The sequence below is a fragment of the Homarus americanus genome, unplaced genomic scaffold, assembly GCF_018991925.1.
Source record: "Homarus americanus isolate GMGI-L3 unplaced genomic scaffold, GMGI_Hamer_2.0 scaffold15794, whole genome shotgun sequence".
NCBI lineage: Eukaryota > Metazoa > Arthropoda > Malacostraca > Decapoda > Nephropidae > Homarus > Homarus americanus.
The window spans coordinates 697,456-725,143 of record NW_024748849.1 but is presented as its reverse complement, the minus strand read 5'-3'; the positions used below and the strand labels follow the sequence as shown (position 1 = coordinate 725,143).

Sequence of the window (27,688 nt, the reverse complement as noted above, 5' to 3'; positions counted from 1 at the left end):
TTGAAGCATCATGGTGTAATTTTACGTTTTTTTTTTTTTGTGGACGAGAGAGTAGGACCTACTGTACTGTACGCTCAGACCGAGCAGGTCAGTTGTAACCAAACAGACGACACTCGGTGACCGCAGATTTGTGTGAATTTCCTACGTGAATTTACCATCCCGGTTATTATCCATTTGTGACGGAAATGATATTATATAAAAAAATTTTTTGCAATTGACGAAATATAACTTCCGGTGAACTCAAAATTGCTCTAACCTAATTAGGAGTGAAACTGCAATAATACCGGCCAATATTAGTACTTCATCACATTGGCATTATCCATATGATTCAATCACTCAAACTGATATCAGTCAGGAATTTAGCAAGCAGCCCCACTCAATGATGATGGGCTTCTCTGGTCACTAGCAACTGTTCCCTACATATTTGTATACTTAAAAATGCTGAGGTACACAGATACAGTCATTCCCATCACTCAATTAAAGGAAAATATGCAAGACGTATAATACCATGTGAGGGTGACTGATCCAGCGCACTGCGCGGCGCACGTATACCATTCAATACATTGCCGTCCGAGGATCAGGTGAGGGGAAGCTTATGTATAATTTACCTCTAGCCACACTGAGTTTTGTGTGAAGAAATAAATAATATTGTGTAAACTGCACAGTGGAGAAATATTATACTGGCGGAAATCTCTGTTCTGATGGGGTTTTCCCACCCTGACTATGGGCCTGAACTAATTTCCATGTGCTTACGTCTTCGTGAACTGGTTGTGTTGGGTTGAATGAGCTGAGGGAGTAGCAAAAGGAGGACTGGCCACATGCCCCCCTGTATACGTCACTGGGGCAGGTACACAAACCATTAATGTACACAATCTTACATGGGATCACATGATCATTAGCTTTCACCTTATTATACCTAATAATTAAAGACCCTAACGCTACTTGGTGGTGGTTAGGTTAGGTTAGGTTAGGTGAAATATGCTGGAGTGGCTAATCTTCAGGTAATCCATATTTTTCCCAACCAAACAGAAATGACCGAACGCACCTAGTAACAGTAAAGTCTCAGTGACAATTCGATGCCATTTTGTGTCGTGACGTATATGATAATCACACGAGTTTATACATATTTAGTTTGGGGAGATGGTGAACACTGGAGGTGGGGAACCGTGGTCGCCAAACCTAAGACGGGAATATAACACGCTGACCGACTAAATCACAGTCCCCTTGAGAAAATTAACGGCGTATGTGTGAGAATCACCTTGACGCCGTAGTTTATGTAGCCGTGTTCTCAACTTCTCATATGAACTACAGTAACAGTATTCAACAGACGAACCAGCCCTCATGGTCCATTTTGGTGCCGTTGTTTATATTAGTTGGAATATACGAGCCTCTGAGAGTTGATTTTTATGTTAAAGGTTAAGAAGGCCAATTATGGGGAAAATTTAACTTGCGAGTCTTTGAAAATCTGCCTTTATACCATAGTTGAAGTGAGTAGATTAGGAAGCTTTGAGAGCTGGCTTTACGTTACAGTATGTTGTGGAGCGCGTATTGCCAGGAACACTAAATCTCCACCAAATACTACTGCGGATTCAACCACAAGCTCTTGTTCCCCGGGGCACCAGACGGAGTATAAAATGGGCCAAGCAAGCCTGCGTCGGCGTAATATCACAAGGCAGCGGGCCAGCCATAATTCACTATCAAAACAGGTAGAGTATAGTAATCTTTGCACCGTGGACCCCCCTCTCCCGCAGCCCCACCCCAACTCCTCCATGTCCCTCTCCACCTCGCCCCACCCTCTCTCGCTCGCTGGCCGCCCACAAAAGCAAATTACAAGAACACGAAACATCCGTGTTAATACTACGTTTGGGGTATTAATAACGTCTCCGCAAATGGCAAGAGACCGTTTGGAAAACAATAATAGGTAATTAGAAGTAAAACAAAATGTAGGCATGCTTACGATTAGAAAATAGTAGCTCTAGGAGTGAAGAACTTGTGCGAACCTTTTGGGAATACTGACTGAATGAATTATAAAAGCGCTCGAACACTCGGGGAATAACAACTGCTGAATGAATTACAAAAAGCGCGCGAAAGCTTGAGGGGAAAATAACAATTGGGGGAATAAAAGAGCGCTGGATCTTAAGTGATAAGTTATACATTAATTTAAATAAAAATGCTCGAACAAATGTCAGGTAAAATAACGAAAGAAAACACGAAATATCGTACGAACACTACAAAAACAACACAAAAGAAAAATAATAATATAAAAACGCGCTAACAGCGAGTCGGGCTAAGAGGGAGGGGGTGGTAGTAGTAGTACCTGATCGGTGCGTTTGATTTAGAGGAGGCCGCGTAGTAGCCGCACCATTATGATAACAATCCAGACGCAAGACTTACGACGTGATAATTTATGCGGCTACATTGTAAAAGGTGAGATGCCAGCCGCAGATGCCGCAGTCTAATTTTACCTTGCGGTTCTGCTGCGGTCTCTTTGGGGGCGCGGCGGCAGGAAGGTCGTTTTGTTTATTTCTTTTGCCGGTTCTTCCTGTGGCCTCTGGGTGAAGTGACGTTGGGATACTAAACGCTCACGGTACATTCATGGGTACAAAAAGTTCGTGGATAAATATAAACGTCCATGGGTAAAAAAAAAGCCCAAGATTAAACAAATACACGCCCATGGGTCAAAACGTTCATAGGAACAGAAACGTTGAATGGGGAAATCGTTAATGAGGAAAACTTATGAGAAAAAAGGGCATGAAAAATGTCCATGGATAATGACGTTCAAAGGGAAAATGTTCACAGGTAAAAAAATAATATTAATGTGCAAAAAAACAAATAAAAAACTAAGCTAATAAATTAAAATATTCGGGATATAAACATTGGTAATAAGAGAAAGAGAAAAGTATATTTTATTATTCTTTCAAAGAATATGTCACTGTAGGAGGTAAAATAAACGAACACGTGAACCAGAGACTATATACTGTATAAGACTTTGACGTGAACATATCTCAGCGTTCACTACTGCCTTCGGCCTCTGTCTTGTTAAAACCTTATCTCTATTTACTTAATGACTCAGAACTTGTTTTCCGGTGTCTTTTTTAGAGAAAACACCGATGATCTGATGTGTCACCGTTCATTAATATAGCAAGAAATTTTAAAAAAGAATGATATAAAACTTAACAATGAATGTCGCCTTACATGTGTTCAGCCAATCACGGTGCTGGATTCATGACCAGCTGATTGGCGCGCATCTCTCTGGGGATGAAGGTGACCGACGGTATTTTTCATGGATCTCTGCATTACTGCCGACACGGAGGACCGACAATTAATCACGATAAGACATATATTGGGCCTTTCTCTCCGTTTAGTATTAGCCACAACCCGCCGAGGAGGAATCCGAGCGGGCGTTATCACCTCCAGTCTGTTTACGAGAATCGTCATTTGATTATCTCGACTTGTGAGGAGCCGCCGCCCATCGTCCTATTGTGTGCGCGCGACCACGGCTTGGTGTGATGGGTACGAAGTGCATGGGGAGGGGCGGGGGCTCATAACCCACTTCGGACCCATCCCGAGCCCCTTCTTCCTCACACCCCCGAACCCGACTCGTCAAAATCAAAGGTAAGATCTTGATCCGTTTAATGATTTTCAATTTTAGTGTTTTTTTTTATACATTTTTCATTAGGGAATTAAAACCAGGACACTATGATTGACGATACTTATAATAATTTATTTTATTAACTGGAATAATATAACGAACACTAGAAAAATGAGAAAATGTGTCAATATTACAATGGGATTTGGACTGTCCCTCACATCAGAGTGTCTCGTGGTTGAACTGTTTACATATCTTGAATTAGTTACTCCGCTATCCCTTGCTGTCTTTTGTGCTTAATATACGTGAATAAAGAGTACCTAAGATAGAGATAATCAGTCATTTCTGTCTGGATATTCAAGGAAGCGTAGGAGTAATGTGGAGTTGGTTTGATCATGTGACAGCCAAGAGAAAAAGTCACAGGCGGGGCCCCCCGTAGTAGCTGGCCACTAATAATGTAGGCATGGTCAAGATTAATGTTATATTCGACACGTGTCTGGGTTATAGGTGACTTCAACCAGCAAAATGCCTAAGCTTGTGTGTTCAAATGATGTGAAAGGCAGTTCCATCACGGATAGGCCTCGGCCGCAGGACACCCCCCTGCATCGGCCAGTATACGGTCATGTATGATAACTAGTCCCACGATCAGGGGCGGATCCAAGGGGTAAGTACTGGGGGTCCGGACCCACCTTTTCATCAGAAATTTTCAATACCTTTTTAATGCAGTATTGTACACAGGCGTTTTTGTAAAGTAAAAAAGTAATTACTATTAACCTCAGAATATCTCCTAATATCAAGTGCACATGGCCTTAAGATGCCCATGATATTGGTCAGAATTCAAACAAAATTTTCGGGGGGGGGGGCTTAGTGCTCCCTTCCAAACCCCCCAGCTGGGGGTTCACTGTGTTCGCCATGTTCCCCCACCGACAACTTCATAGTCTTAGATCCGCCCCTGATGATGTATGTCCCATGGCTTTCTACACAATACAGCAGTCATTGTAAGTGTTAGTGAAAATAGTTATTTAACAATATTAGTAATATTCATGTGATAATACTCTTTACTTTATGCCATTCATGTTTGTGTTTATTGCTGCGCTCGTAGCCATATTTTCCCTTTTACGGTATATTATCACATCCACACACAAGCTACGGCAATATATACATATATATATATATATATATATATATATATATATATATATATATATATATATATATATATATATATATATATATAATGACAAATTGTTCATTCACTATAAAAATCAATATTTTTTTATGATGCCTTTTTTAAAAGCTGAATAATATTGACGCTCTATTTTTAAGTGTGCAGTAACTCGTGGCGGTCTTACACAATGCCTCAGTTCATGAACTAACACAACTCAAGTCATTTCCTACGATACAGTTGGGTTCTGGATTTGGGATTCAAAGATCAAGTTAGGGTCTTAAGGATTTTCTAGTGGGGCTTAATGAATCCAGAACAAACTTGACCATTCAACCCATCGTACCAGGCAAGTCATTAGCGACGGATAACAGTCTTGTCGCTTCCCGTCAGGGGTCTTAACAGCGTCATTCCCTTCACAAAATTATTCACCAATTGAACGGGTGAATAGTTTTGAATAATGAGACGGACGCTGGCGGAATATTGAGCTTAAAGAAATTCGGTGAAAAATGTTGGCCAGTCCGGTAAGTGGCGATTGAGAGGAGTGACGACAAGCAGTAAGGGGGTGGAGGATAGAGGAAGGGAATGGAGGTGGCCCGCAGGGTAAAGGAAGGGAAGGGAAGGGAGGGGCATGCAGGGGGGAGGCAAAGGGAGGGAATGGAGGGTAGAGGGAGGGACCTGGAGGGGAGAGAGAGGGAACGGAGGGGCCTGCGGAGGAGAGGGAGGGAATGGAGGAGAGATAAGGTAACATGGGCAAGATGATGGGGTCGGGAAAAAGAGATATTAACTCAAACTACCAATACGTCTCTTTGAGTGAGTTATACCGCTCCAAAAAAATTCGACAAGAAAATCTTTCAATATACAAATTCTATTCCTTACGAACACACAACGTTTTGGAAGTATTTAAAACGTTCCCAAAATACAGTATGAAAAAAAAACTAATCATCAGTGTTTCTTCTTGTTCGTGCCATACTCGACAATACCCCCCCCCCACCCCCAACCTTTCACTCCGAGTCTTTAGAGGAGGTGACGGGTGAGGTATACTGTAGGCTATAGCCCCTTCGCGCTAGCAGTTCGCATACCCGTGTTAATGGTGGCCTAACCCAAATTTGTAATGCATTTTTCCCGTTTTAAGTAGACCTCATTTTATTATCGTGGTATATTTCAGCTACTATCTGTACCTCGAATTAACACACTGTTATGAAAGTTCGGGGCCCGTGTGTGTGGGTTTACGAAGATTGTTGTATTTCTGTTTGAGTTAAGCTACATTATTTATTTTTTTATTTACTAAGTTTTGGGAGAATATACGTTCCAATATTTTTCATACTACTACCACCTTACTACTACTACTATGATGATAATAATAATAATAATAATAATAATAATAATAATAATAATAATAATTTCACATGTATCATAAACTGCCCTGCCACACTTGAACTTCCACATGCCTTATATCCTGTTAGTAACTCCTTGTGTCATTTTTCTCATTGGTGACGCATAATTATGTCCTATCACATTAGTAACACCCAGTGTCCTTTTCCTCATTAGTAACGCTATATGTCCTCTTCCCCATTGGTCACTCCTATGTCCCATCCCCGTTACTGGCTCCCATGCCCAAGTTCTAGCTAACTAAACCCCATATCTCGCCTTCCCATGTCTTAAACCATTTCCTTTCCCCTATGATCCAAAAGTCTAGTACAAGAGAAAGTAAACTGAGAAGTGAGCTTCGTCATTATTCCTGAGATACTCGACGAATACAACTGAAATAACCTCTACTATTATTTTTAGTTCCTATATATTTTTATATATAGTCGAGTGATGTGATTATGTCTGTAGACAATATTTATGTTGTTTTAAAAGACTAATCACTATTACACAGGGAAAACTCCGCGCGAATTAACTTCGAAATATGACACAGACTGTTGTAAAGTATAATTATAAAGGCATAGGGATATCTTAGGTGTGGTAGAGGGACTAGGTTACGTTTAAGGCTGGACTAACATGTAGCACAAATGGCTGTGTATACACACACTACACTGCTGCATAGTTTGCTTCTGACGACGTACGATACGACCCAGTTCCCCGGAGTACAACACGAGTACTTCTCTCCCGCACCAGAACAATAATCACCCCTGTACTTGCGTTCTCTGGTGAATAATTTTACGTCTCGTCCACTGATTTGAGATTTTCCCGCCATTTTCGTTGTGAATTTAGTTTTCTTCGTGGAACAATAAATACAGAGTTGCCGTATACGTGTAAGAATTCATCTTCAATTACCTGGTGTGATGTTACGGCTCATTTCTCTGATCAAAAAATAATTAATGATCCTGGTTACTGGCAGTCTAAGACTCTTAAGTTATACTGATAAAAAAAAGATCTAAAGTGCCGATTAAATTTCCTTACAGTGTCGGGGAAATATATAAACAATATCTCTATTTACCAGCCAACTTGTCGAGGGTGGCAGAGGTTTAAAGTCTCTGCCAGCCAGCCAACGACCCCCCGCATCACATGTCCTGGATCTAGCCTCCTCGTACTAAGGTCGTTGTATTACCCGCCTTCAGCGTTACAAACAATTCCCCTTTACAAACGCCGCCATCCTTAATCCTCTTTCCCGTGTACAACATTTCTCGCCCTCTGAATATCTTTTTTATTGCCTCACATGCTGGGCGTCAATTGCCCCTTGCCCACCTCCTCGGCGCCGGCAACCATGTACCAACACGAAGGATCCATTGCTGACGGCGCCCGGCCAGACGACAACACTGTCTCGCCCCTCGATTTCCTAGGCTTTTTTCCCTTGACATCCGGCACTGTTTGTTTGTTTACATGACAACTTCAACGTAACTGAACTAAAGAGGTGTCTTCTGGGAGATTTTGTCGATTTATTCACAATATATCAATCGACGAACTATTTTCTTGCTGAACTAAATATTCGAATAAAGTCATTGCATACACATCAAATATGATCAGGGGTTTCTAAGAGATTCTACTAAAAGAAATCAAACTAAAACGAATTTAATTATGATATTGTTCCATAATCACAGCTAATAGTGTCTCACGTTCTCTGCCCGTCCTATATGGATGTGAATAATATCCCACGCGCAGTATAATTAGAAGGAGACGAGTATAATTACGATCCATCTACAAAAACAGTGTTGGATCCCGGCGGTGCGGCATCCCACAGTTGGTAAACAATGCGCGCGTCTTGGCGGCGTCACCCACACTAAGAGTATCACCTCACCCACAAGTCGAGTCACTTTTTCCCACGAACAACTAACTCTTTTGATGTTTTATTTTAAGAGTAAATGACAACGTGGCTGTACGACATTATCCAGATCACATTACATACTTGACACGTCTTTACTGCTGAGGGAGTGCAACGGGCTTTACACGGTGGCCTGATGGACATACACAGTATATTTATTAAGTAAAATCGTCATATAAGCTTTCAATCAGCCTGTACATAAGTATACAATATACATAGTACAGGTATATAATGTATGAACAGTGCAAATATACAATATAGACTGCATGTATACAATGTAAATAGTACAGGTATACAATGTAAATAGACAGTGCAGCAATGTGGGTAGATAGTGTAGGTATACCTTGTATAAAGACAGTTTAGATATGCATACTTTTCCTTTCAGCCGCCCATTTTCTCAATCAGAAGAGCACATCATTATCTCACACCAGTTAGAGCGAATAACATCTAAAGTTTCCAGTGAAAGAGTACTTATATATTTAACTGTACCCCTACATGTTTCTGTACCTGTACTTGTTTCTGTTATCTGTAGTTATATTTGTGTTTTGGGATTAAAAGATAAAACTGACCAAGGTAGCAACTCTAAAAGGAGGGGTCCATCAAGCCACATTAAAAAGGATTTATGACACTGGTAGTTATGGAACCTAGCAGGGGAAGGTGGCCTGTATGACACCTAGCAGGGGAAGGTGGCCTGTATGACACCTAGCAGGGGAAGGTGCCCTATATGACACCTAGCAGGGGAAGGTGGCCTGTATGACACCTAGCAGGGGAAGGTGACCTGTATGACACCTAGCAGGGGAAGGTGACCTGTATGACACCTAGCAGGGGAAGGTGGCCTGTATGACACCTAGCAGGGGAAGATGGCCTGTATAGCACCTAGCAGGAGAAGATTGTGTATTATAGCACCTAGTGAGAGAGAGAGAGAGAGAACGCAGCTCAGGGCGGGGAGTTCAGTTCCTGCTATCAATAGAGTCAATCAGTGTTGCCAATAGCCCAGGCTCGTGTGTGTTGGGGAGGGGGGAGGGTAAGTGCAGGGTGAGGGTGTAGGAGGGGGAGGCATGGCGGGGAGTGAGGGTTTTAATCTTAGGATGCCGCTAATAGTGGTTGATTGTTATTATTAGGCCAAGCCGCGTCCTCCGCTCTTAAATCACCCCCAAATGACCTTACGATCCGCTGGAGTATAGATGCCAGAAACATCAACACTACTCGTTCTTCTGTTTCTCCTATTTGGTGTATAAGTTCGGTGAGTTATGTCATTTCGTTTATTAGGGGTCCCAGTGTGCCCGAGCTGTAAAGATAGGGGGATCAACACCTTTTGGTAAAATACGGAGGAGTTTAGAGGTTCAGAACAAGTAAGTGTAGATTGGGGTTCAGATGCCAGACACGTCCACTAACACAGAATCGAACTCCCCCCCCCCTATTTTTGCGATGTCGTCTTCGTCTTTTTTCTTTTAGAGTCCCTATTTCCCCCGCCCGGGTTCCGCCTTTAATTTATCTGAAGAAAAGAAAAATCCCCCAAATGCCAATCATTTACCTACTAATTATTAAACAGAAATAAATTAACGCAATCGTTGTTTACAAGTGACAAAAATAAACTTCCAATCGAGAGGTATTAACGACCTCCACTATTACATTAAAACGTATTTACATATAGATTACACGCCATTAACTCACAACAATAAGTACCGATGAATCATGTTATTGAAACCCCTTAAAATAATCTACTGTGCAGCTATTAGTGAATAATATATAGTACATTCTAGTAGGCTAACACTGACTTAGCATTATAAAGGCCTAGTGTTACCGAACTAGACACTAAATGAAAAACTCACGTTATTTATCATTAAAAAATAAATAAAATAAAATTGTTCTAAATATTATATCCTACAAACAATTATTAATTTAAATATCAAAACATTTAATAATAGTAAATTTAAATAATAAAATAGGAATGCATTTACCCCTTATTTTGGTATATTAACTTCCCACGTTATTAACAATATAAAACTAATGATTCATCGTCACATAATACACTAAGTTAAGTCCAGTCTGTATCACTACTATTATTAACACAACTACGGTTACCACTATTAGTAATGCAACTACGACTTCTACTGGTTACTTCTACAACAATTACAACTGATTACTGTCTTTACTAGTGTTAATACAAACTAGCTGCAACTCATAATACTAAATTCCACTTAACATATAACTTCCTGTATTACAACTTGAACTTTCTACTACTACTACTGCTGCTATTATTACTACTACTACTACTACTACTACTACTACTACTACTGTTGTTGTAGTTTCGTAAGGGTAAACATAGATCTCCTTAAAAGACTTGGACAGACAGACAGACAGACATAGACTCACAATAACCTTTGACTTATGTATATTGACTCATTGTGAGTTGAGGAAAGACATCTAATAGGCCGTTGATAATACAATTGATTCGAAAAGCTAATACTAATAGGCCTATGTTAAATGAGGTTAAGGTTATGGTCAATCTAACTCAGATAATGAAATAAAAATCTAGATAATAAATAACAGTAAGTAAAACTTACATGACACAACAGGATTCAAATTATATATTATAGGAGCAGATTCATCATCACTATAACGTACGCTAGGGTCTCGTTAGGGGTTAGCTTTGGCAGATAAACCCCAAATAAAACTGAGACTGTCTTAACTAAATACGTTCACGCAGCACAAATTAGGGGGGAAAAAAAGTTAGTCTAAATAATTTTCGTCTGATACAAAATATAAATTATCTACTTGATATTTTTTTCCGCCTCGTGTAAACTTCATGGAGATACGCGTAAATTATGTGCTTCAGCCGAGTCACATTAGCACAGCGTTAAGTCCGTGCTTCAGCCGAGTCACATTAGCACAGCGTTAAGTCCGTGCTTCAGCCGAGTCACATTAGCACAGCGTTAAGTCCGTGCTTCAGCCGAGTCACATTAGCACAGCGTTAAGTCCGTGCTTCAGCCGAGTCACATTAGCACAGCGTTAAGTCCGTGCTTCAGCCGAGTCACATTAGCACAGCGTTAAGTCCGTGCTTCAGCCGAGTCACATTAGCACAATATTATATCGTCAGTTAAGAGGAAAACATTATGGTTAAGAGTCACTGGAACACTGGAGGTCTTCACGTAAACCATTAAGAGGAATTTAAGGTCCATGTGGCGCAACAGAACAGCTGCCCCGACCAGACATGGCTGTGGTGGCGACGTCATCATCTGGGGACGACTGGGAGATATAGAGGTGTGATGTGTTAATGGTGATACTGGTGTGTTGTGGTGATGGTGTGTTGTGGTGATGGTGTGTTGTGGTGATGGTGTGTTGTGGTGATGGGTGTTGTGGTGATGGTGTGTTGTGGTGATGGGTGTTGTGGTGATGGTGGTGTGTGTTGTGGTGATGGTAGTGTGTGTGTGTGTTGTTGTGCGTAGTGATGTGTGTTATGGTGAAGGTGAGTTATAGTGGTTGTGATAGTGTTGTGGTGACGATAATATTTCCAGTACCCAGAGGTTATACCAACGATCTCGGTAACAAATATACAATGATCATAAATAACAATGTGGTAGAGGTACAATATAGTGAATTGTTTAAAAAAAAGCTTTCAGTACTAAGAGGAAACAAGGAGTGAACATAAAAGTTATCTATGAGTCACTGATAATGTGGTGTGTGTGTGTGTGTGTGTGTGTGTGTGTGTGTGTGTGTGTGTGTGTGTGTGTGTGTGCTGATCGCTAAAAGACTAACCCAGTCTTAACCATTGTAAAAATTATCACCAACTGTCGTGTAGGTGTCATGGCGGGTAATCTTTGTCTAAACTGAATCATTTTCCTGTATTTCCTCTAAAGCATGACACAATTTACTCCCCTAAAATATGGGATTGTTACAACACACACAGTGGGGCGGCCTGTTTGATACTGTCCCCTCTCTCTCTTGTACTTCCTCATTTATATTTTCCCTCACCCTCCCTCTCTCTCCTACCTGCCCTGCCTCTCCCACCACCTACCTTCCTTTTTTCTCTTCTCCATTTCCCTCTATTATGATGTTATACAGGCGTGGGATTACCCTCGCGGTGAGGTTAGGTTAGGTTAGGTTAGGTTTGGTTAGCTTAGGTTATAACCAAAAGAGATAAGAACTCACCCTCGAGGAAGACGATCCAGCGACGACTCATCTCTGACTGTCGGAAGTAAAACCTGCAACAAGGAGACCCCTAATAAACCTCTATCTACCTTTATGAACATAAAATACGTTTTATATTATATTTACAACTTTTATATAACTTAAAATTTATTCTAGATTATATTAACGTTACCCATCTTTAAATAAACTAGCATTATTCTTATTTACAGTACATTCTACAATATCTTAAGAAAGATATTCAAACATTCTCACATGATCAGTTAGGTGAATAATTAATAATCTCTGAACATTCTTCCTCGTAGTTTAATACATTCTCACATCTTCAGTTAAGGGGGAGGATATTAACGTAGGGATCTCTTATGGTTGGTGTGGGTAGCGTGAATCAGAGATCAGCTGTGCCATAGAAGGAGAGGGTAGGTGTGCGGTACCTTGGCTGTCCGCTAGAGGCGCCTCGCTCGCCCACACACACAAACAAGAAAATATATACAGTACGTACTCATATATACATAAACGTCCACAAAGGCATACACGTATGTTACCAACACACATATTACCAACTCATAAACATACATATTAACAAAACACACACACACACACACACACACACAATACTTACCCGGCAGGAGAGTTGTCGTTACAGACGGCGCGGGGGGCGTGGTGATGGGCGTGTCGTGGGGTGGAGGAAGAGGAGGCGTGGCGAGGAGGGCGTGTGAGCCAGTGTAGGGTGAGGGGCGTGGTGGTGGGATCCACAAGGCCACAACACTCTCTCTCCCTTGCCGCCGCCACCCTCTGCACCGCCTCCGTCTCCACCAGGCGGGTCATAAGTCGAGGACCAACTACAGCATCCAAGGGCCCCGAACCTAGGGCTCCCAGGGATGTGAGGGCCCCCGGGGTTCCTCCACTAGTCGCCCCCAGGACACCGCCACCAGACAAGGCCCAAGGCGGCGCCCCAGCCAGCACCGTCGACCACAACAACCTGAAGTAAACAAACCGATCATCAATGTTAAGGTGTTGTTAAAGGGGTTAAGGTGTTGTTAAGGGGGTTAAGGTGTTGTTAAAGAGGTTAAGGTGTTGTTAAGGTTTAGGCACACTGATTGTTATTTAACAGTCTACAACACAAGACACAACACTAACAACCATTTATAACCAGTTGACTGAAATACAACAGTAACATCAATATTAAATCTATCAATATTATTCTTTTAGGAGACACCAACATACTGTAGATCTTTTTTCATATAAATTTCAACTTTAATATATAATTTTGATCTGTTGACTGATGTGTAATAGACAGACATCAAAGACAGTAGCGTACATGGAAACACACATACATATGTTATTACACACACACACATACACACACAGATACACATTAATCAATCGATTAGGGTACCGTGTTCATATGTGAGGGTTGGCGACCACAGTCCTCCACTGTAGACGTTTAATTCCACTGGCCCTGGTCCACCCACCCTCAACTTTAACCCTTTAATATTTCTGTTATTATCCCTCGATCACTAATAACATGACCAAAGTATCTCAGTTTTATTTTTATGGACATTTTAAGTATTGTTCTTGATTTTGCTAGCCTTAGTACTTCTTCATTTGTTGTCCTGTCAGTGTAGCTTATTCTTTGCATTCGCCTAAAGCGTCACATTTCAAAGGCCTCCAAACTCTTTCTGGTGTCTGCTGAAGTGTCCACGCTTCTGACCCATACAACAGTCCTGGCCATATAAAGCCTTTTAATAACCTTTTTCTCAAATTGAAGTAAATGGCTCCTTCTCATTGGTTCTTTTAGATTATTAAAAGCTGTGTTTGCTTGTCCTATTATTATTATTTTGATTTCTGCCGCATACTTTGCTGTCACTCGGAATCAAGTATGATGATCATCCAGCTATGATACAATGATATGAGTTATTGAGGATGTCACCTACGTTGGTGAGTTCTGAGGGGACTATGTCGATGTTATATCTAGCCAGGTCTTTTGCACCATGGGCGGTTCTTCTTTCAGGACCCTCATTTGTGCCAGTATCCAGAAGGTTCCTGACATCCCATATAGCGACCATAAGAGGTTTTATAGTTTGTTTTTGTTTGGATCTGTGATTTTGACTGTGTTCTCGACCGCATAAGGATGACCTGACTGGGTGCGGTTGCCCAGTCAGGTTGGGTTTTTAGGCAGGCTATGTTTAGGGCACCTTTTCTAGCTCTCTCCCCATGTGGGGTGAGCAGAGTGGCTCCTCAAAGGGGCTGCTCAGTTGCACAGACAGGACCGGATTGCACTGCTGCCTAGATCCCAGTGCATAAATAACCATCGTATCTGTGCCGCCCATGTACAGAGTTGTGACTAGAGACTCCCGGCAGTCATCTTTGCCTGTCCCCATCGCCATAGGACTTTTGGGGTATAGGGGTTTTGATGATGATGATGATGAGAGGTATGATGAGCTGGATGATGGCTGTATGTGGTGAGGCAGGAGTGGAGGCTGAAACCACACATCTTGGCTCTCCCTTTTCCTGATCCATTGGTACAAGTGTTGCAACGACTGGGGAGAGGGAGAGTTGCAATGGACTGCCGATAGCCCAGTTTGTTGGGTTTCGCCTAGTAGCCTGTCCATCAGGCACTGCCTTCATCCGCCGGTGTAGTCGTTGGGTTCCGTGGTGGTCAGGTCTTCCGCCTATACCGCCTTACATCCACCATCACAGCCAATGCTACGTCATTTTCCACTTGTTTAAGGTCCTTGTTGCCTTTCATAATTTGTATTTAAGAATTTATTTCCAATTTAGAAAGAACCTTTACTTTAGTTTTTGTAATGCCCTTTCACTGTCTGTGGTAAGAGCAGTATCATCTACCTACACACACACACACACACACACACACACACACACACACACACACACACAGTAATAACGTATTTTTTCGCAACAGGTGTGTCTTCTACGACGTGTTGTGCATTACATGTATTGAAGTTTGTGTGTGTGTGTGTGTGTGTGTGCTCCAATCAGTATGCAGATATGAACGTGCGCGCGGCTGTGTGTACGTGCGTGTGAGTGCACAGGTACCTGTATGAATACATTATACACTATATGAACTGGTGTAAGTTGTGTTTGTGTACATAACTTAAGCTTGTTTGTACGTGCACATGACCGTCCCCAAAACACACACACACACACACTTCAATTGGTGTAATGGGGTCATCCTTTAAACCCATACGATACGGAAAGGTCAAGACATCAGAGTACCTGAATATTAGACACCCCAGCTTAGTCCATCTTAAGATTAACTACCCTAGCTAACCTAATCCTAGCATTACCTATCCTATTTAAACCTTACCTATCCTAGTGTTACCTATCCTAAACAAACCTAACCTAACCAAACCTAACCTAAGGTTAGGGTAGGATAAGTGTTAAGGTGTTAAGGATAGGATAAGTGTTAAGGTGGATTAAGGAGGAATGTCAAAAACCTTCAGGTGATCCGACTTATCAAAACAGACCATTTTTCCTCACGACACCAGAAGATGGATTCTCAAAGGTATACTTTTACAGTCACTCAAAAACTATCTGTACTTTGGGTGGTCGATGAATTTCACAATGAACACTGTGACTCCTGTTGTCTCGGTAAGGTTGTCAAAATCCTTCGTCTGTTGTGTCATATTGTCTCAACCCAATTTTGTATAGATAATTTTTTTTGAGTGACTGTGCGTAATTTATCAATTGATCTTCACAACTCGCTAACTGGATATAAGAACGTATTTAAAATGGCGTTGAAACAGAAGTGAGACTCTACACCCTGATTTACTATACGTGTCTCTGAGAGTTAGGGGACGTGGATCATTTGTATTTATCCCATTGAAATCTATCGTAAGAATTTAATTCATTTTAATAAGGTAGTAAGATTTATCTCACATTTGTTCTTAAAAAAACACGATAGAGATTTTGAGATATGAATTGAAGTGAGAAACGAAAGAAAGAGAGAGAAGGAAGAGAGAGATAAGGTAATAAAGAGAGGGGGAAGAGAGAGAGAGAACATGAGAAACAAATAGAATAAGAAAGAGAGAAAGAGAAAAAAGAAAGAAAGAAAGAAATTGAGAGAGAGATAATCTAACAAAAGACACAAGTCATAGTCGGTCCCACTCAGGTCAGGTCAGGTTCTATTACATCTGGGACTCACTTGTCCTGTAAGTCATAGTTAGTTGTTTACGTCAGCCATTCACAAAGTCTATCTATGTAAAGTGGGAAATATTACTAAGAAATATTAGGATTCCGAGATGCATCAACGGAACACTAAATAAAAAAGTTAGAGGAATAAAATAAATGTGTGTGTGTGTGTGTTAAGGCGCCCTTGGGACTTTAGAATCCCTATAAAGGCAAAAACTAGGCCAGATAACATACAATGGTCATGAGCACAGCGAGAGTCTCAGACGCCAGCTGACGTCACATCCGGGAAGATCCAAAATGCCACCTCACTCACCCCTCCAGCCCGGATTCTCAATGATTCGTATACGTTAATTTTTTCCTCTAACAAGGGATGAGAGATCGCAGCTGATTACGGGAGGAGCAGAGTGCAATTTTGACTCGATTTCACCACCGCCATCTTTGTTCAGTAGCTTACGTGAGCGAGTCGTCTGTGTTACGCCGCCAGTCAAAGGGTTTAAAGGATTTGTCTTTGGTCGTAAATAAAAGTGTATAAAAATGCCGTTTTTGTGACTTAGGGGAAATATCGTGTTATAAATCTTGTAATATTCATCTTTGAGTCGTAGTTGAAGTGATTTAGTAAGACACATCCCCACGTTCACCTCTACAATGAACCAGTTGGACGATGCCCTCACCTTCCCATCACCAGCTCAGGTCCCAAATTATTATCATACCAATCTCTCAGCATCCGGAACTAGTCGAGGTATATAAAACTTTTACATTAATGGGCTAATAATAAATATCATGCAGCATCATCCCCTCCCCCCTTGAGAGGTCGTATGAGGCCGGGAAGCTGAAGAATATAATGGTCAGGGAAGGAGTGGTCGGACGGTGAGTGGCATTAGGGAATCCACACTGGTTGGTATCTTCATCACTTGGAGGGAAAAATGTCGCTAGTCACTTCCCACTTAAATCATGTATATAAACGTTTGATTTTTTTTATTGGAATTTTGTCTCTTTCGCTTTATATTTCTTGTAATTCTTTTAGACATGTTTTATATTTAATTTATTCTTATATTTTTATTATTATTTCGGGTGATTTATTTATGTATTTTTAGTTCTTATTTTTTCCTTGTTTTTCATTATCTTTCATTATTATTGTTTTATTTAATTGTTTTATTTAATTCATATATAATTATGTATTGTATTTAATTATTCTTTTTTATTACACTAATTCATATTATTATTATTATTATTATTACAATTATTATTATTTTTAGGTTTTCATAACGAACGTATTTAATCATGTCATTTTAACTTGATAAATAGAGAAGACTTCACAATATAATAATGTTAAGAGATATACTGAAGAGATTTACTGATCATTACAAACTCAATTATTAGCGAAGTATATAACTAGACAAGGTATTAACAATTAATATTTAAACGAGTTATGGGATTAACTGAAGAACATCCATCCCAGTTTATTCCACCTAAAGATTAACCACGCTCACGTTAACCTAACCCAACATGCTCTAACCTATCCTCATCTAACCCATACTATTCTATCCTCCCCCAACCTACCCTATAACTGCATCCCCCCCATACAGCGTTAGGTTGGTTAATCTCCAGGTGAAATAAGCTGGGGTGTAGATTCTTCAGGTGATCCAACTTTAGTCTTACACAATATAATATAAATAATGTACAGTGACTGAGAACACTACTTTTAAATATATTTCCTTTATAAATGTCTTAAATCCGGCAACTTTTTATTTCTTCACTCGGGAGGTTCACTGTTTCTCTCCCTCACATTTAATGTCTTGGGGAATTAAAAAAAAGAAAAAAAGATTTGAACACTATTATATCTGGTTTATGACTCGGACGAGGGGAAGTAAATTCCTTTGGCCTGGGCTTAATATGGGGGTTTTCCACATTTGACATTATTTTTTATGAGTATTATTATGTAAAAAAAACTACTACTAATAATGATAATACCAGCGTGTTATAAACGGTTTAAATAATGGAACTTATTTTCTCTCGTTTTAGTGTTTTCATCTTGGACAATAAGCCTACCGTGCCTTAACAAACCCACGACACTGTATTTTATACTCAGTTGTAGGGATGTGAAAACCTATCTAAATGTCTCACTTAAGTCATGACTCGATGAAGGCTTTTATAGAGGTGCCCACGTTAAGCTCCCCCCCCACCCCCACCCCTCAACTGGTACATAAGAATGGAGGAAACTGCAGCGGCCTTATTGGGCAGTCCTGTTTACACCTATCGCTCATATATCCATCCAACCTATGCTTGAAGCTACCTAGCGTGGTCGAGTTGATGATGATGTTTGGTAACTTGGTCCACTCATCCTCTACTTTATTTCCAAACCAATATTTTCCTATCGCGCCTAAATCTAAATTTGTCTAATTTAAAACCATTGCTACGAGTTTGCGCCTGGTTGGATAGTTCGAGTACTTTATTAGCCTTGTTTCCAGCAAATACACATTGTTGTCTTGGTTTAAGATTCCGACTTATCATTACCCCTAAATCTTTCTCACAGTCGGATTTCTCTATACCAACGTTGTTCATCTGATATCTGGTTTCTCCGTTTAGATCTCCTAGGTTAAGTACTTTACATTTGTCCACATTAAATTTTATCTGCCATTTTTCAGACAATGTGAAAAATTGGTTTAGACGTTCCTGTAGTTTTGTGGAGTCCTCGTCAGATTTAATTACACGCCCTATTTTAATGTCGTCAGCAAATTTACTTATGTTGCTGTCTACCCCTATATCTATGTCGTGTATACATATAATAAATACAGTAGTAATGGTCCATGTACTGAGCCTTGGGGTACTCCACTAGTGACGTTACCCCAGTCGGATTAATGCTGACTCTCTGTTTCCTGTCTTGTAACCAGAAGCACTAATTCAGTTTAGAATATCTCCTCCAGTTCCATAAGCCTCCACCTAACGTATTAGTCTTCCGTGGGGGACACTGTCAAAGGCTTTGCTAAAGTCGAGGTAAATCACATCATAATCGTGTCCATCGTCCACTGTTTCGACAACAGTTGAAAAGAATGATAATTGATTTGTCAGACATGAACGCCCATTTGTGAAGCCATGTTGGGAATCATTGATCAATTTATGTTTCTCGAAGTGATTTCGATTTGAGTTTGAATTGTTGCTTTCAGTAATTTGCCAACAATTGATGTTAAACTGATTGACGGTAGTTAGAGGATAGTGATCTATCTCCCTTCTTGAAAATCGGTATCACATTCGATATCCTCCAGGATTCTGGCACGACACCCATTTTTAATGACATGTTAAACAAATCTGCTCAGGGCATACCAAGTTGTTCCTTACATTCCTTTAATACTCTGGCAAGTATCTCGTCCGGACCTGGTGACTTACTAGGTTTTAGTTTATCTATTTGTTTAATAGTCACTACTATCTCGCTTAATCTATTTACTTCACTATCTCTGTATAGAGTCGGTGTCTCGGGTATCATGTTTAAGTTTTTGGTGGTGAAAACTGATGAAAAATGTCTGTTAAGATTATTGATAATTTCTCCGCCATTATCAGTTAGTTTGCTGGTATCTGACTCACTGCATTGGTCCAATCTGATCTCGAGTTTTAGTTTGATACATTTGAAAGAATCCCTCAGCGTTTGGCTTCGCCTCCCTTACTACCTTCTGTTCATTGTTCCTCTTATCTCAGTCTTAACCCTACCGGCCAATACTTTATAATGATCTCAAAGGTAAACTTCACCACGATTTCTTCTCCTACCTAAGCCTTCCTTTGTCCAATAATATTCTTTAAATAATTATTTATCCATTTTGGGTCATTGTTATTTTATCTTAGTTTTCTGTATGGTATGTTCTGCCTTGTGCATCAAGTAACTCATTATCGTTGTGAGGTCACCCTCTGTAGGTACATTGTATGAGGTCATGTTATTTACCACCTCACGGGAGGTCGTGTAATTCACCCCAATCGTAATACCCCTTCTCTCAGCTGCCTTTTCTACCCATCAAAGTTTGCCTTTCTGAAATCTTGGACTTTAATGGAATTTTCCTTGTGACTGACATTAAATTCTACTCTGAAACTCATTTCCTTGTGGTCGATGTTAGCTAGTTCACACTCCCTACCTCGACACTACTAATGAGGTTTTCTCTGTTTGACAGGACTAAGTCTAGTAAATTATTACCCCGGATGGGTTCGGTTATATGTTGGCTTAGGAAACAGTCCTCAACTGTTTCAAGAAAATCCTCTGATTCTGAGTTACCCATAAGGTCAATCCAGGCTATTTAACTAAAGTTAAAGTCGCCTACTATACAGACTGCTATGTCTGGATGCCCTACGTATTCCATCCCCAATAAATTGCTCGTTAACCCTATCGAGATTAGGAGGTCTATATATTATTCCTATGATTACTTTTTTTTCTGCCATCAGTTAATTCTATCCAAATTGTTTCTGTATTCAGTTCAGTTTTTATTTCCTTATTGATTTCACACTTCAGATTTTCCCTGACATATATTGCTACCCCACCTCTTTTCCGAATCTGCCTATCATTATGAAATAATTTGTAATTTGGAACACGCTAGATAGCTTCAAACATAGGTTGGACGGATATATGAGCTATAGGGATTGGGTGTAAACGGGACTGCCTAGTTTGGGCCAATAGGCCCGCTGCAGTTTCCTACATTCTTATATTCTTATGTTAACTGGCGACTGCAACGCGTTGAGTATTTGATCACGGTCACAAATACAGGAGTTGGGTCATGGTTATGTGACCTGACCCAAGTGAGGTATTATGGTGGGTTAACACAGGTCATATTTCAGTCATGTTATGTTTTAGGGGGAATATGCTCCAGCCAATGACAGCCTGGATGACGGGCGCTCCCTAGCCACTCATTGTGTTTAAGTCATGACGGGGAGTCCTCGTACTCACAGGATTGCGTCATAGTACTCAAAGGGTTGTTATCGTCTTCATGGGATCAAATAAGAACATAAGATCCGTATTCAATCATTCAGTCATCGCACTCAAAAGGTTAAGTCATTATACTCAAGGGGCCAAGTAGTCGTACTCAAGGGGTTAAGTACTCATACTCGAGAGGTTAAGACCTCGTACTCAATGAGCCAAGACGCCATACCCAATTGTAAAGTCATCGTACTTAATATCATCCGCTTCAGGTTATGTGTTAAAAAACTATAATTATGTCACGTATGAGAAGAATTTTAATCCGCCACTGAATTCTCATAAACCCTTATGTTCAATTATCTTTTAACTGGAGATGTGAGAACGATTTTAACTAGTCCACTTAAACTATTAGACGAAGGTGGATTCCTAGACAATCTTATCGTTCATTTCTCCCATAACTAAACATGTGAGAACGTTTAAACTAATATATCTATAATTCTTTTCACTCACTCATGTTTAGGCAGAAATATGGTTGTCAATGTGGCGTCGAAATCACACTGAGACTTGACTTTCACGAGGACCAAAATGACACACGACCACCTGTTTATAATCGCCTAAACATTAACCACCCTAACGCTATTTTTTGGGGGGTTAACGATTGGGTGGTTAATCTCAGGTAAGGTTTGAGGTGCTGGTCACACTATGCCTCGAGCACCGACGTAAACAATAACTTAAGATACAAACACGTGTGTCATGACATCACCCCCCTCTCTCTCTCTCTCTCACCTCAACACATGAACGGTACTCGACACTAACGGTACTCGACACTAACATTCACGACACTAACGGTACTCGACACTAACATTCACGACACTAACGGTACTCGACACTAACGGTACTCGACACTAACATTCACGACACTAACGGTACTCGACACTAACATTCACGACACTAACGGTACTCGACACTAACGGTACTCGACACTAACCTATATTTGAAGCTTCTCAACGTATTCTAGTTAATGATCGGTCATCTGTTCCACTACTCTATTACCTGTACCACACCAATGCCACAAATATGTCTCAAAACTAATGTCCACATCACCAACGTCATTTCACGGGGTCCATCTGCCTTATAACCCTTTTTACAGCTTAATTACGGGTCATATCACCAGATCAGTGATTAATATTTGACCTGACCTCTCCTAATAATGGTTAATGACCTCCACCTGACCAGATAATAACGGGAGGGGGAAATAAGGGCGCATTGCGGCTGAACTGAGGGGGTAATAAATTATGACGTCATTACCACAAAGATCGCGTCATAAATCTGTTAATGACGTCATAAATCCGTTAATGACGTCATTAATTGTGTTCTACGGGACCAATTGCCTGATTTATACGACAATGGTACTTGTTTATTAGGGTTAAAATTCATTAAATGGAGAAATAAAATAATTTGATCAATAATGATAACCTCCGTATGTCCTAAATTACCTAAAATCAGGTGACCTCTCGTGTGACCTGACCTTCCTTATACAGATCACAGGGGATAACGGTCACATTCCTAATCTCGACCCCAGCTTAGTTCACTTAAACAACCTAACTGTGTTTAGGCTGTTAGGTTAGGTTGGTTAATAAGCTGGGGTGGAGATTCTTCAGGTGACGCCACAAGTCTTAACAATTTACCTCAACTGATGAACAATTTGTATATACCACTGTACTGTACTGTACTCCACACGGCCCAATAATGACAATAAAAAGGCTAAAGTAATAATAATAAAAACAACAATAATAATATTAAATAATAACAATACACTGTTAGCACAGTTACATTACTCCTACTACTGATCATAATAATATACTAGCTAATTCAACCACAACCACCACCAAACTACTATAATGGTTGCCCCTCGTGTAACGAGGATGGCCGGCCCAAGGGCCACCTTGGCGTGAATTTATTTAAGGTGTAGAAGCTGTCGCCAACACAACAACCACACCCTGACTTAACGAGCTGCATGACCCAGTGTCAAGGAATAGTCCGAGAAGACCGGACAACTCGCCAACTGCACTGGCTAACCATTACCACGGAACACGATCTGTAAATCTATTAACATCCAGGTTTCCAGTTACTGCTGGGTAGACAGAGGCAAATTGTGTAACGAAACCTGCCCATAGTTTCACCCTGCCCGGGGATTCGCTCGCTTCCAAGGCGAGCATGCTGACCATTACACCACAGGTCCTCATACTGCTGTTACTACTACCACCATCACCACCAGTATTTAAGTGGGTGAAAGGAATCAATAAAGGAGATATAGATAGAGTTCTTATAGTATCCGAGCAGGATAGGACTTGTAGCAACGGATTTAAGTTTGATAAGTTTAGGTTTAGGAGGGAGATAGGAAGGAACTGGTTCACAAATAGGATGGTGGACGAGTGGAACAAGCTTAGCAACTTTGTAGTAAGTGCGGGAACGCTGGATAGTTTTAAAAGGAGGCTAGATAGATTCATGGATGATAGAGAGTGGTTGTGACTCTCGACAGGAGCTGCCATGCACAGGCCAACCGGCCTATTGCAGACTCCTTATGTCACCACTACTAATACCACCGCCACCACCACAGTTTATAAACATCTAGGAACCTTTGAGAATCCCGCCTATTCTGGCCGAGGGTCACCTATGCATAATTTACATCATGTTCCTGGTAGTCTCCCCGCCCACTCACCCATACCAACACCTCACACACATTACATTTACTGTAGTCTCTCTCTCGTTCACTCACTCATTCACACACACTCCCTCTCGTTCATTCTCACTCATTCACACACACTCTCTCGTTCATTCTCACTCATTCACACACACTCGTTCATTCACACACACTCGTTCACTCACTCATTCACACACTCCATCTCATTCATTTTCACTCATTCATATACACACACACTTTACCTTTAGACTCTCTCTGGTACACACACACACACTCTTGTATATTAATTGTCAATCAAGTGCCCATTCCCCAATTATATAACTGTATATGTCCAGCCTTCCGCCTGCCATGCTCTTTCAGTAAACCGTTAATTGTTATTACACACTTTACATTTAGTCTGTCGTTCATTCACTCACCACACTCTCTCACTCGTTCACTTCCATTCTGTTTGTTTACATTGTCGGGTTATTCCATCGACAAATTTACCGACAGCAAAATCTCAATAATGAACTGCGAAATCAACGAAAACATCTCATCATCAACACGTGACATCAGGCTGTCCGTCGTGGCGTAAGAAGGTTGGCATATGTTCATTAAGAATTACCAATTAAATGTGACCTAACACTATCATAATTAAGTGTGAGGTGAGAGTATGAGGGAGTGAGCCTAGGTGAGAGTATGAGGGAGTGAGCCTAGGTGAGAGTATGAGGGAGTGAGCCTAGGCGAGAGTATGAGGGAGTGAGCCTGGGTGAGAGTATGAGGGAGTGAGCCTAGGCGAGAGTATGAGGGAGTGAGCCTAGGTGAGAGTATGAGGGAGTGAGCCTAGGTGAGAGTATGAGGGAGTGAGCCTGGGTGAGAGTATGAGGGAGTGAGCCTAGGCGAGAGTATGAGGTGAGCCTGGGCGAGGTATGGTGAGCCTAGGCGAGAGTATGAGGGAGTGAGCCTAGGCGAGAGTATGAGGGAGTGAGCCTAGGTGAGAGTATGAGGGAGTGAGCCTGGGTGAGAGTATGAGGGAGTGAGCCTAGGTGAGAGTATGAGGGAGTGAGCCTAGGCGAGAGTATGAGGGAGTGAGCCTAGGTGAGAGTATGAGGGAGTGAGCCTAGGTGAGAGTATGAGGGAGGGTGTAAGTGTGGGTGAGAGTATGAGGGAGAGCCTAGGTGAGAGTATGAGGGAGCCTACGTACCTACACCAGCACCAGCAGGGGGAGCGGGCCACCATGCTGCTATCCTCTACTTGTACCACTAATCTCTGGTCATCTCTGTGAGGCAGCCGCTCCACTAGTCCTGCTCCGCTGATCTGCTCCCTCCTGCTGCCGCTGCTGCTTCTGCTGCTATGGTGGTGGTCTGACACTCCCGGAACTTGAAGCAACCCGAGTGACGACGCATTTTACTTTTAATCATGAGGTATTCCGGGGACGCCTGATCGGTATGCCGTCGGCCGATTTAGGGAAGAGGTTAGAATGCCTTCCCGTCCTCCTGCTGCCGACGTCCTGAAGATGGTTTTGCCTTTTGATTCCGGCTGACTGGCTGACGACTCGGTGCTGATGGTGGGTTTTTTTTTATTCCTCAGTGGATGATAGGAATGGTTTTTTCCCTTCTTTCCTTCGGCGCCGCGGGATGTGAATGTGTGAAGGAGTAGCCTAGCCTGATAGCCCTGGCGATCACTCCACACGGCAAGGTTGAAACTTGGTCTTTTCACCTTTGCATTGCACAAAGTCATCCAGTTCTTCGTATCACACTATTTCCCATAAATCGATTCACTCTCTCTTTCTCTCTGTAAAGAACACACACACACACACACTTTTAACTATCCACTGTAGCACCTCGGAATCTACCAGGTAATACTTGTAATATTATGTCAGCACAGAGAGATGACAGCCTCGAGGTCTCTGGTGGTGAAACAGAGAGACGATGTTGTGGGGGAGCGAGTGAGTGAGAGGTGCGGGGAGCGGGGCGACGACCGTCCTCCTCCACTGTACCTTGTCTACTGACCCTCGATTGGATTTGTGGGCAATTTTGTAGAGGGCGGGAGGGATGGTCGGGTAATGTGGTGGTAGTGGTGGTGGTAGTGTGGTGCTCCAGGCCAGGATGACTAACACCTGCGGAAGGAAAACACAGACGATAAGGAGTGAGAGGGTCAGAGGGGGGCTCCATCATCAGCGTGGAGGAGGCGGATGAGAAATATTTAGATGACGATGTTGTGGAGAGAAGATGAGAAATACCTCGAGAATTCTTACTGCCGCATTTTATTCTTACTGTTACGTCCTGCAACACATCTACAACGTCATTATTAGTGTTTATTGCTGACATTATAACTCTCTCTCTCTCTCTCTCTCTCTCTCTCTCTCTCTCTCTCTCTCTCTCTTATCAGTCATAAATAATTACAACGGCATCACTTGCGTTACAAAAAACTTAAACATCAATGATTATTAATTAATACCTTGTAAACAGTAATACGAATCGTCAGTGTTACCAAGGTCCATCACCGCGTGTAGAGCTAAACAAGTTTATCACTGTTTATATATGTCAGTGTTACCAAGGTCTATTACTGCGTATATTTAACCAGTGTTACCAATGTCTATCACTGCGTATAAGGGCGGGTCTAACGCCTTCCTCACATGCGTTATCGCGTGTATAGTTATCTGGCGTCATGGGTCCCCCCGTGTGTGGAGAGAGGGGGGGGGCGGAGAAGGGGGGAGAGACAAAAAGAGGAGACAGGAGAGAGAGAGAGAGAGAGAGAGATTCATATCTCAAGTCTCTTTCTCTTATCAACACTGTTCTGGTTTACGTTCATTGTCTCTCATCATCTCTTATCTCTCTCTCACCTTAATCGTCGTCTGTCTCTTTCTTTGTCTCTATATCAAAATCTCCCACTTCTCTAAAGTCTCTCTCTCTCTCTCTCTCTCTCTCTCTCTTACTTATTCTAATATTAATTTTATTTATCTTATTTCATTCATTCTTGTCATGCTTCTGTTTCTGTCGTCTTTCAGCGCCTGCTTTTATTCCCACCATTTCCTCGCATCTAACTTCTTTTATCGTTTATTTACCTTACGTCTCTTTTATTCATTCTTCTTATTTCTTTCTCTTCTTACAACGTCTGCTTTACTAGTTACCTTTTCATTTTCCTTATTTAATTCTTCTTTTTGTTATCTTGATTTCGTTTATTCCTCTTCGTCATTCATCACTTAACTTATCGTTTTATTCACTCTTAGTTCCATCTGCTTTCCATTATCATTCATTCTTTCATTCTCCTTAATTCTTTCTTCTTTAAAATTTATGTTAATTTTTACAGTTTTTGTGTCTCTTACATTTATGTTTTTATTAATATTTTCTTTCTTTCATTATCGTCTTTCATTCGTTAATTCTTGTTTTAATTCTAGGTAAATTTCACTCCTTTTTGTGTTGTTTTTTATCATTATTTTCTTTCTCTTTCTTGCTTCTCTTTTCCTTCTTCCTACTTTCAATATATTCCACTTTAAAATAAACATCAAAATGGTCGCCCAAAAAGTCATCTTTAACTGAAAAAATAAAAATAGCCGCCACAGGTCCCATTTAACAATAGCTCTCTACTGTACACGTGCCACACGTTCTGAAATACAAAATACAATTATACACTCGACACATTCGCAGAAATACTGGATATAAATACAAGATTGATATAAATACAAGATTGTATCATTTTATAAAATCATTATACAAGTATTGTAATACATAATTTATACAACTACAAGTACAGAGATATTTTATACAGATTCATACTTTATACAACCTTTATAG

General features: G+C 41.0%; 1 protein-coding gene across 3 annotated transcripts in view; it reads right to left on the bottom strand.

Annotated features, from left to right (window-relative positions):
* LOC121853088 (palmitoleoyl-protein carboxylesterase NOTUM-like) overlaps positions 1-25,884 on the bottom strand; it is a 40,849-nt gene extending 14,965 nt beyond the window's left edge. For all 3 annotated transcript variants that reach the window (XM_042347021.1, XM_042347022.1, XM_042347023.1), the window contains exons 1-3: positions 25,096-25,884; positions 12,785-13,144; positions 12,169-12,221 (exon numbers count right to left, since the gene is read on the bottom strand). In XM_042347021.1, coding sequence (XP_042202955.1) covers positions 12,169-12,221; positions 12,785-13,144; positions 25,096-25,130 — 448 coding nt within the window. In that variant the 5' untranslated portion in view covers positions 25,131-25,884. The remainder of the gene's footprint in view (positions 1-12,168; positions 12,222-12,784; positions 13,145-25,095) is intronic.
* Positions 25,885-27,688: the final 1,804 nt, after the last annotated feature.